Below are 12,337 nucleotides of genomic sequence, written 5' to 3' on the forward strand. Positions count from 1 at the left end.
CCAGCCCCTTTTTATATTTTATTTAGAAACAGGGTCTGGCTAAATTGCTTAGGGCCTCACTAAATTGCTAAGATTGACTGTGAATTTGCCATCCTCTTGCCACCGCCTCCTAAGCCACCAGGATTATGGGGCAGGTGCTGCCACGCCCAGATGCCCAATGCTTTTATTCCACATTCTTCAAAATTTTCATTTTTCATCTTGCTAAGTTCCTGGAAAATCATTTGAAAATTATTTCAAAATCAACTTTAAAAGATTCACCTGTAGCTTGAGGAAATCCAATGGCTGGGGCAAATCCAGCAGCCCCTGCATATGGTGAAGAGATTATACCTGGTGCACCTAGTGAGGAAGAAAGAGAAGCTAAAATAAATATACTACCTTCTATGAATATGCTAACCAAAGCAACATAAAATGAGTACATTAGAGTTTATTACAGAAAAAGAAAAATATTACAGAATAAATATTTGTTCAACAGGTGATCTTTAAGGTATAAGAGTCTCTGCCATTTTGGGTGGCCTAACCACTTTCAGCTGGGTTCAATGATCAAGTGTATAGTTTAGCTGTTCATTAAGTCTTGACTAGGCTGAGATTTCTGGTCCTTATTTAGAGCATTTTTTTTTCTGTATGAATAGTCATCAAATACTCATTAAAATGTACTCTTATCTGTGGTGCATTGTGATGACATAAAGAGGTATGAGATTAAATCCTTGTCTGAGAGGCTTACAAAATGTAAGTATGAATTACAGGAAATTAATATGATGAGGGTCATATAGTGGTGTAAATGGAATGTACCGCAAGTGGACTAAGGAGTCACAAGGGATTCACGACGATCAGTTAGAGTAACTGAAAAGCATAATGCTTGGTGTGTACCGGATGATAAAATAAATACTGATCTTCTCTTTCCTCTAAGAAGTCCAGTGACTGTGTATCATCAACAAAAAACCGGAGATAATTCCAATGAATAAGTCAGCTCTTGCAGAAAAATAGTGAATGTGGTTTGGAATATGTAAAATTTGATGTGGTAATAAGATATTTAAATGGAAATGCTCACAAGGGGAAAACTCAGAGTAATCATCACAAGCAAACACACAGATTTGTAATCATCTGTGTTGAAATAGATGTGAACACCGTACAAATCAGAGCTCCACTAAAAAAAGCCAAAGAGAAAAACAGAAGAGAGCCCAAAACACAGCCTGAGAGTATTAGTACACTTCAGCAGAAGGAAGAGGAATATTCTACAGAAAAGAAAAAGAGAAGAGCCCAAGAAATAGGGGGGGGAAAGGTAGTGAATTATACAGTACCTCAGGATCTAGTTTTAAAAGGGGAAAGGAGGATCTACAATAAAATTCACACAGAGTAAGTAAAAAAAGTGTAATTGTTTTAGAAAATATACATTGCAAAAAGTCAAAGGGAGAGTTTTGGATTGTTTAATGACAAGAAGATGAACATATTTATAAGCATAAATATTCAGGCTATATTTTCCAGAGGAGTTAAAAGCTCATATAATTTCACTCTCTTTACTAGAGAACTGTTTAACTTAAATATGTAGATGTAATTTAGCATCATTCAAGAAAATGTAGATCTGCAAGGACAGAACCAGCAGAGATAAAGTACAAAAAACAGACTGACAAAATAACTGATAAAATACAGGAGACTGAAATACACCCAACAAACATGATTGATTGATTGATTGATTTATACATACATACATACATACATACTGCTGAGGAATCACTGAACAAAGCAGATATGAATCTCTGTCCTTGCTAAACTTAGACACAAGTAGGCTCAAGATCATCAATAAAAATGATTCATTCATTCATTCATTAATATATATGTACATTAAAGGAAGATTTAATAAGTCTTCAAAATAAAGCCTGCAGACCCATCTCCATAATCCCATTGACTGGGGAGACTGAGGCAGAAAGTTCAAAAGTTTAAGGGCAGCCTGGGCAACTTAGACCCTGGCTCAAAAAGTAAAATTTTAAAAAGGGCTGGAGATATAGTTCAGTAGAACAGTGTTTGCTTAGCACATGTGAAACCCTGGGTTCAATAACCACAACCAGAAAAGAAAAAAGGAAAAGCATGCATTTCTTTGTAATTCACACCCTGGGTTCAATAACCACAACCAGAAAAGAAAAAAGGAAAAGCATGCATTTCTTTGTAATTCACACCCTGGGTTCAATAACCACAACCAGAAAAGAAAAAAGGAAAAGCATGCATTTCTTTGTAATTCACTTTGTAATTATGTCATATGTTTCTGCAAAAAATAAAGGCAGAAATGACATGTGCCACAGAAGCTTTAAAAGGCATTTAAAGTTACACCAGCTCTCTTATTCTTTACGCTCTGCCACAAGAACATCAAAACACCTTCCGAAAGGCCCTATATCACAAGAGGGAGGAGTGCTGTGAAAGCTGATTCACAGCTGCTGCTGAGGCACTTTAGAAAAATGTTAATTGCCATAAAGTGCTGATGAGGGCCAGTTTTCAAGCACAGTCAAGTGGCTAATACAGATGTCTATGGGGAGTGAAGCAGAATGCTAGCCATTAAGTATTAGAAAAATAAGGAAAAAATTTGACATAACGATCACAGAACATTTAATACACATCAATTAAAAGAAAAACTGGCAAGCAAATATCTAAACTAAATTTTGAATCATTTCCCAGCATAATATGATTAATAGGAATATTTGTTTAATTTTGACAAAAGGATGATTTATAAAAAGTTTTTATGAATTTATACTCCTCAAATGAGCAAAACCAGAAACATTTTAGAAAAGTAACCTGTTAAACAATAATATTATTTTATGAGAAGATAATGCAAACCTTTAAAAAATGGTTTACAATTTGAATGACTATTAGAAATAGATATTTTACATTTGGAAATGTATCACCATGACAGCAATCAAGGCAATTTAAATTAAAAGAGGATTACATTTCACCTATGAAATCAGTTTATCACATAATTTATAATAGCAAAATTCTAAAGAAACTAGTTTAATATTCCAACTGGAGAATGATTAAATAAATTATGAGTTACTAGACAAAATATAAGACCATTTAGTATTAAGAGCATGCACTATAAAAATAACATAACTACATTAAAATTTTTGCTCAACTCAAAGAAATGCTAATTATTCTGATTTGATTATTACACATAAGTGTATTGGATTTTCACATTGTACTCCATAAATATGGACACAGTGTTAATTTTACAAAGGACTATGTAGTAGATAATACTACTGTATAGATATTAATTTCCTCATTTTTATAACTGGTATTTTTTTTCAATATTTATTTTTTAGTTGTAATTTTATTTATTTTTATGTGGTGCCAAGGATCAAACTCAGGGCCTTGCACATGTTAGCCAAGTGCTTTATCGCTGAAACATAACCCCAGCCCCGATAACCGGTATTTAGGTAAGAATGTTTTTGAGTCAGAAATGGTGACACATGCCCGTAATCCCAGTGACTCAGGAGGCTGAAACAGGAAGATTATAAGTTTGAGGCCAATTTGGGTCAATTTTGGGAGACACTGTCTCAAAATAATAAAGTATATTATGGAGATGTAGCTCAGTGGTAGAGCACTACTCAGTTCAATCCCCAGCACCACCAAAAGGAGAAAAGAATGTTTTTGTTCTTAATAAATATGCAATGAAAATACATTCTGCTGTCCTGTAACAAATTAGAAAAAGTAAAATAAATATATAAAAAATAAATAAATAAGCAAGCAAGCAATAGGTATTTAGAAGAAAAGAGCATCATGCCTGCAACTTACTTTCAAATGGTTTGGATAGGGAAAATAAATAAAAACAAATAAATCAGAGAGATGATAAAGTAAATGTGGTATGATGCTAACAATTGTGGAATCTGAATGAAGGAGTTCTTAGTGCTATTCTTGCAGCTTAAGTTAATTCAACACAAAGTTACTAAGATACTAAATATTTTAGAACATAAGTATGTATATTTATAGCCTCAGAATAACAAAAAATTTCTTAAATAAGACCCCAAAAAGGGGTTGGGGCTGGGACTCGGTGGTAGAGCGCTCTCCTAGCATTCGTGAGGCACTGGGTTCGATCCCCAGAGCTACATAAAAACAAAATAATAAAATTAAGATATTGTGCCAACCTATAACTAAAAAAATAAATGTTAAAGAGCCAAAAAAGAACAATAAAGGAAATAATATACAAACCTAACTGCATAAATCAGTAAGCCTAAACCCAGAGAAACTATAATATATAATCTACAAATGACAGGTATCTGGAATACATGAAGAATTCCTACCAATAAATAAGAAAAAACTAAAATAAGAAACCAAACACAAAAACAGACAAAAGAATCAAAATTAAAAGAGAGGATGGCAAATAAACAAAAATAGTTCAACTTCCCTGGAATCAGGAAAATGCAAATGAAACTACAACGATAGGTATTATTTTACACACACCAGAATAGTAAAAATTAAAACACCCCATAATGCAGGTATATAGGGTAGGATCCTTTAAAAAAAATATGGTGCTATGGAGTAAAACTGAAAAAAATACACTCTGTATGACTCAATAATTTATTGCAGATGCATGTTCTCTAGAAAAAAATTCTTGTCCAGAAGACACAAGAATGTTTATAGTAGCATTATTCACAATAAACTCAAATTAAAAATAACGCAAGTATCTATCAGTAATAAAGTGGATTAACAAACTCTGGTACATTTATCCAGCGGGACAATACACATTTGACTATACTGAGAATGAATGAGCCATAGTTCCATGTATGAATATGGATGAATCACAAATGCCTAATGTGAAAGAAATAAGTCACAAAAGAAAAACAGCATGATTCCACTTATGTAAAATTCTAAATATAGGTTAAAAAAATTAGGGGCCAGGGTTATGGTTCAGCGGTAGAGCGCTTGCCTCGTACGTGCAAGGCATTGGGTTTGATCCTCAGCACCACATATAAATAAATAAATAAATATTAAGATAAAAAATTAAAGTAGCATTTAGGGCTACATAATAAAAGTACTAAAAAGAAAAACAGAAAAGAAAAAGAACAGTCATTATATTGGGGGTTGTGGTTATCTTGAGGCAGGCAGAGTAGGAAAACAATCCATGAAGAAGGGTGCAGGAATGATCGTCAGTACACATACATGTTTTCTTTCTTTCTTTTTTGTTTTTAACTTTCTATAGTTGTAGATGGACAGAATGCCTCCATTCTATTTGTTTGCTTTTACTCGGTGCTAAGGACTGAACCCAGTGCCTCTCATGCACTAGGCAAGCACTCTGCCACTGAACCCCAGTCCCAGCTCCCATGTTTTATTTCTTAACCTGGTAGTCACAGCATGGGTATTTTAAAATACATTTACTTGAGGGTGCATGGGGGCAGGAAAAATGGTGGCATGAGATGGACATCATTACCCTAGGTACATGTATGACTGCACATGTGATGTGATGCTACATCGTGTACAACTAGAGAAATGAAAATTTGTGCTGCAATTGTGTACAATGAATCAAAATGCATTCTGCTGTCATATATACCTAATTAAAATAAATAAATTTTAAAAAGTGCTTTCAGAAAATGAAAATATAGTAAAATACATTTACTTGTTTTATAAGTTATTTTATAGGTATATGTCACTAAAAACAGGGACAGAATGCTTCTGACTCGGACCTAGAGACTTTTGACTGTATTGAGTCAAAAAGTTGTGCTGCAACCTTTAAAAGAGAACAGCCAGTGAGGAAGGCATAAAGTAGGGAGAATGTGGTATTACAGAAGCTAAGAAAGGAGGGAATAGTGAACTGTGTCAAAAATTAGTGATAGGCAAAGAAGAGAAACTTTTACACAATATGTAAAACATATTTTTCTCTGATGAATCACTCAAGATGGAAATATTATTTTGCAATGACTAAAGATTTATTAATAACAATGAAAAAGAATGTGAATAGTGTTACTTTATATTCAGAAAGCAAAACTCTTAACCATATTTTCCAAATGTCCTACTCCCACAATACAGAACATTAATTACACCATAAGTATATATTTAATTATTAGAATAAACATGGTCCTGCATTTGATAGCCCAGTTTTGGCAAACATGAATTTGCCCTAACTACAATCATTTGTTATTAAAATGGTAATGACAAAGACCTTTGGTTCTGCCAAATCAGGCACATACATATCAAAAACAAAGTTTATACTTAAGTTATAGAATGTTTTCTAGAAAACTATAGGCAACTAATTGGTTGTTCTTTAATTCTTTAATTTTCTCACCTACAAAAGAAGATGGATTAAATACTACTTAAGGTCTCAATTAGTGATATTGCTTGTATTTTTATTAATGAAAAATCCAATACCACATAAACTTAAAGATAGAAGTTTTTTAAAAAAACAAAACACAATACCTTTATTTATTTGTATGTGGTGCTGAGGATAGAACCCAGTGCCTCACACATACTAGGCGAGCACTTTACCTCTGAGCCCAACTCCAGCCCAAGATGTAAGTTCTAATGTTTAAAAAAACAAGATAAATTCTCTTCTTTGAATACAGGAAAAACATATGATTAGTTAAGGCCACTGATTTAAAGTATCACTATTTAAAAAGAAAAAATAATTTTCAAGAGCACTTATGGCAAAATTGTGCTGACTATAAATCAATTTAATTTTTAAGAATCAATTAGAAGCAAATAGTTGTGTAACTTATGAGTAATACCAATGTTAGAAAATAAATTTGTAATTCAATTAGAGACATCTACTTGTTTTGACAAATAACAGAACTTTCTAATATTAAAGAGTTAATGAGGGGCTTAGGCTGTGGCTCAGTGGTAGAGCGCTTGCCTAGCATGGGTGAGGCCCTGGGTTTGAATCTCAGCACCACATATAAATAAATTAATAAAATAAAGGTCCATACATCTAAAAAAATAAAATAAAAAAGAGTTAATGAAGGACTGGGGTTGTGGCCAGCAGTATAGTGCTTGCCTAGAACATGCAAGGCCCTGGGTTCTTTCCTCAGTACCACATAAAAATAAATAAATAAGGAGCTGGGGATATGGCTCAACAGGCATGAGGCACTGGGTTCGATCCTCAGCACTGCATAAAAATATAAATAAAGATACTGTGTCCACCTAAAGCTTAAATAAATAGACAGATACAGGTATTGTTTCCAACTACAACTAAAAATTAAATATTTTTAAAAAAATAGATTTAATGAATGGTCACATTTGTTCCAAGATTCTTGCTTTCCTTTAGAAATTCTGAAAAAAAAAAAAAAAAAAAAAAGAAGGCTAACTTAACAGATTAATAAATGAAACTTCAGAAAACTTGCTATGTGGCCCAAAAAGGAACTACTCACCAAAAGCAGCAGCCATAGGGGGTTCAAGAGATGGCTGGCCATCACCAGTAGGAAGATCTAAGCGAGTGAAGTCTCTGCTTTTGTCATTATTATATTTCACATTAAGGCTGGTGAGCTTGGAGAAGTCAATACGCAGAGTGCAGCATGCATTATATATATTCTGGCCATCCAGAGCCTAAAGCACGTGAGAAAGGGACTGATGTTTTTGCAAGACAATACCACTGATGAATCAAATAACCTCTACTGTGACAAAGAGTGGTAATCAGGTATAAAGCAGAGAGCAATGGAAGAACTAGGTTTACTTTCATCCCTGTCACAATGAATCTAAGGGAGAAAAAAAGATGCTGAGCCTCAATATATATTTGTATAAAGAAAGTAACATCCGGGGCTGGGGATGTGGCTCAAGCGGTAGCACGCTCGCCTGGCATGCGTGCGGCCCGGGTTCAATCCTCAGCACCACATACAAACAAAGATGTTGTGTCCGCCGAAAACTAAAAAATAAATATTAAAAAATTCTCTCTCTCTCTCTCTCTCTCTCTCTCTCTCTCTCTTAAAAAAAAAAAAAAGAAAATAACATCCATCTTATCTATGGTAGGAGCTAACAAAAGAGAAGAAATATAAAGGCTTGGGAAACTACTGTACATTAATATAGAAATACTAAGCTGCTACTACGGCAACTCTGCCTACAACAAACTCTAAACATGATAAACATAAATGAGTGTTTAGAGATATTCCTATTTCACATTTCACCTTAATTATTTTACTATAATTTATATAGATTAAGGTGAAACAAAGCCTTTGTAATTTGTATTTATCAGAAACATAATACACAGAATATTATCTACCACTTATTCTTTTGTGAATTTATCCTGTAATACTTTAACAATGAGCTGAGGAAAATTTGGAGTCAATTGTTATCAAAAATCAGTAATCCCTCCCTTTGCAAGAATAAAATCTTACCAACAGAATAACTGTCACTGCTTGTGATTTTTGTGATTTCTATAACTTGAATTTATAAAAACAGATACCAGAAACCAAAAGCACATACAAATGAAACAAATACATTAAAAGCTCTGATTTACAATAAAAGTAATTAACAAAAGTCATTGTGCTATTAAAATGGTACAAAATAATATATGCAAGAAGGCTATCTTCCTAACTGAGGGCTAGACAGTGCATGATATAGAAAAGAACTATAAGCCTTAGTCTCTGGTCTCTAATTCGAGCAGAAATTAGAAATGATTCAGGAACAGAAGACAGAATAGCATTGGAGATAGATCTCAACAGACGTATGTAATATAAGCAAATTAATGTGAAATTTGTTATACTATCAAGTTAAGTATCTGTGTACTTTAAAAAAGCATGAATTGACAACAGCATAATTCTTGAGACAATGTTTTCACCAATTTAGAGCTCAACAGAAATGAATGCTGAAAATTTTTCAAAAGTAGTGAAATCAATTTTAGCTGATTTAATAGGACCGTACAAAGGGCAAAAACCTATTCTCTTAGATTACATCAGGAGTACTGTGCTCAAATTCTAAACATAACAAACAGCAAAGAGTCTCAAGAGTCCTGAGGGGCAAACTAGAGATTTGAAACCATTTCTATGAGGAAAATAATAATTTTTAACTAGGGGAACACATTCGATTATATGGTTAAAAAAATTAAAATGGTAGATATTATTTTATATATTTTATCACTATTTTAAAAATCACACACAGTAAACTAGAAGAGAGAACACATGATGGTTTCCTTTAGAAAGTGATTAATTATTGAAAAATGAAAAATAATCATAATTACCATTTTGGCATAATGTGCATTCACTGGGTCAGCATACTGAAGCAAGGCTTGAAATTGATTATTCTTTGTAAAGGTGATAATCTTCAAGACTGTTCCAAATTTAGAAAATATCTGGAAACAAGTTCATATTAGTTAAGTCTAAGGAAAATATTAAACTAATGTACCTTTATAAATACAATCTGGCTCATGAATCCCCTTTTTAAATGAAAATAATTTTCTCTTTTATTAAAACTGTTGGTATACAACCCTCGACCCGAAAAAAGCCAAACCTAAAATGTTAATGTTTCAATACCCATTCATGTCTTGGAAGAATACCTTGCACACAACAAAACTCAAAACATGTAATCTACTTCATAACATGTATAAATGATAAATAGTAAAACAGAAGGTGACAACAGAAGTCGAGAGTATAATGATGTTACAAAAGCACATTTCACCCTGGGAATCAGCATATACTTCTGGAGAATTTGTGTTTTTTTTAAACTTGTAATCTTAAAAACAAAATTTATTTTTATTGGCATATTATAAATAATAATGGGATTCATTATGCCATATTCATACACACACATAATTTGACCAATCTCATTTACCAGTACCATCCCTTTTCCTCCTCTCTTCCCTACTTCTGATCCACTTATTCAACTCTACTGATCCCCCTTGTATTATTATTTTAATACATTATAAATATATATAAGTGAAATTCATTGTAGTATGTTCATACATAGACACATGCATAATTTGGTAGATTTCATTGTCCATGCCTTCTGCTCCTCCCTTCTTCTTGATCCCCTTCCTCTTACTCTGTTGTTCTCCTTTTTATTTTGAGGAGATCCCTTTTTTTTTAATTCCCCTTTTTCCCTTTCTCTATATTCCATGGGAGAGCATATATTTAACTTTTTGAGACTAGACTAGTTCACTTAGCTTCTTCAGTTCCATTCATTTACCAGAAAATGACATAATTTCATTCTTCTTATGGCTGAGTAAAACTCCATTGTGTATATATACACCACATTTTCTTTATCCAATCTGTTGAAGATTGGTTTCTTAACATGGCTATTGTGAACCGAACTGCTATAAACACTGGTATACATGTATAATTATAGTATGCAGATTTTAGTTCTTTTGGATAAATACTGTTATGGTTTAGGTATCTCCCAAAAGCTCGTTGTGGGACAATGGAAGAAATTTTAAGGGTAAAGTGATTGGGCTTTGAGAGTTTTTTTTATGTGGTGCTGAGGATTGAACCCAGCGCCCCGCGCATGCAAGGCAAGCACGCTACAGCTTGAGTCATATCCCCAGCCCTTTGAGAGTTTTAACCAAATCAGCAAAATGATCCCCTAAAAGAGATTAACTGGTAGTAACTGTAGACAGGTAGCTGTGGCTGAAGAAGGTGGGTCACAGGGGTTATATATTTCGGGGCTGATGAGCCGAGTTCTCTCTGCATTCTGATGTGATTTTCCTCTGTAACACCCTTCTGCCATGATGTTCTGCTTCACCTCCAGCTCTGCAGAATGGAGCCAGCTGTCTATGGACAGAGACCTCTGAAATTGTGAGCCCCAAATAAGATTTTCCTCCCCTTTTTGTTCTTGTCAGGTCTTTTGGTCACAGTGGTGAAACAGCTGATTAAAATAAATACCAAGGAGTGGGACAGCTGGGTTACGTGGAAGTTCCATTCCTAGTCTTTTGAGGAATCTCAAATCTTTCCAAAGCAGTTGTATTAATTTGTAATTCTACCAACAATGTACCCTTTCCTCCTCATCCTTGTTCTGGAAGGTTTTATAGCCAGAAAACTTAGAGGTTATTCTATATCAAATATTCATAGGGTACTATTCTAAGCACTGGAAAGATAGCAGTGAAGACTATAAAAAAATAAACAAATATTATGATGTCTAGTCATACAAAAATGTTACAAATAAAAATAGAAAAGGGGAAGGGCGAGTCTGAACCATCATGCAAGTTGGGATAGTGCAAAAGTGGTCAAAGAAGATCTTGCTTAAGTATCTTCTGAGAAATGGAATAAATAAGTCTTCCTGACAGATTCCTACTTATCAAGTTCTTACAAAACTTGTTCTACCACAGTAGCACTGAGTCATGGTTATTGTTACTATTGTCTCATTACAAAAGTTTATCTAGGTAGCATAAAACAATAAAACATTTTGTTTTCCTTTGTTAATCCATTTTAAAACTAGATCTTAATGAATAAGAAATTTGTCTTTCTGCCTGTGAGAATAAAAAGGTTAACCATTTCCTATGCTAATAAGATTTTGCCATTACTAAGTATTATGTATAAGTGTGCTGAATAAGCAATTAGTCCTGCTTTAACAAACAAATAAAAAATAAACTGGACTACCTCAAAATTTTGGGCATCAAAGGACACAATCAACAGAGTGAAAAAGCAACCCAAAGAATGGGATATAACATTTTGCAAACCCTATTTCTGACAACACTCAAGATATATAAAGAATTCCTACTACAAAAAAGAAATCCAATTTAAAAATGAGCATAGGATTAAATAGACATTTCTCCAAAGAAGATCAAATGACCAATAAGTAAAGAAAAGATTGACGATCACTAACTACTAAGGAAATGCAAATTAAAATGACATGAGATAGCAGGGCACAAAGGCACACACCTGTAATTTCAGCTACTCAGGAGGCAGAGCAAGGAAGATTGCAAGTTCAAGGCCAGCCTCAGCAACTCATAAAAACTGTCTCAAAATAAAGTTAAAAAGGAAAGGAATGGAGGGCTAAGGATGTAGCTCAATGGTATAGCACCCAGTTTCAATCTCCAGTACTACAAACACACATGCACATATCATATCACTCACACCCTGTAGGATAATGTGTGTGTATCCATAAAATAATGAAGTGTTAGGGGAGGATGTGGAGAAAATGAAATCTTGTAAGCTGTAGGAGGGAATGTCAAATGTTGCAGCCACTATGGAAACAATATGGCAGTTCCTAAAAAAATTAAAAATGACCATGTGAATCAGCAATTATACTTCTAGGTATACACCCAAATAATTGAAAGCAGGAACTGAAAGAGATACTGGTACACCCAAACTCAGAGTAGCATCATTCAAAATAGTCAAAAGGAAGAAAAAAAATCAAGTGTTCATTAACAGATGAATGGATAAACAAAAAGTGATGCACACACAGAGGAATATTATTAATTCTTAAAAAGGAAAAACATTCTGAT

At 33.6% G+C, this 12,337-nt stretch overlaps 1 protein-coding gene across 5 annotated transcripts in view; it reads right to left on the bottom strand.

Annotated features, from left to right (window-relative positions):
• Ptbp3 (polypyrimidine tract binding protein 3) overlaps window positions 1-12,337 on the bottom strand; it is a 97,197-nt gene that overhangs the window by 17,731 nt on the left and 67,129 nt on the right. For all 5 annotated transcript variants that reach the window (XM_046451610.2, XM_046451609.2, XM_046451607.2 and 2 more), the window contains 3 exons: window positions 9,140-9,250; window positions 7,338-7,512; window positions 259-336 (listed from right to left, as the gene is read on the bottom strand). In XM_046451610.2, the coding sequence (XP_046307566.1) occupies window positions 259-336; window positions 7,338-7,512; window positions 9,140-9,250 (364 nt within the window). The remainder of the gene's footprint in view (window positions 1-258; window positions 337-7,337; window positions 7,513-9,139; window positions 9,251-12,337) is intronic.

The sequence above is a fragment of the Marmota monax genome, unplaced genomic scaffold (genome assembly GCF_021218885.2).
Source record: "Marmota monax isolate L192 unplaced genomic scaffold, Marmota_monax_Labrador192_F-V1.1 WCK01_AAM20220418_F8-fsc00020, whole genome shotgun sequence".
NCBI lineage: Eukaryota > Metazoa > Chordata > Mammalia > Rodentia > Sciuridae > Marmota > Marmota monax.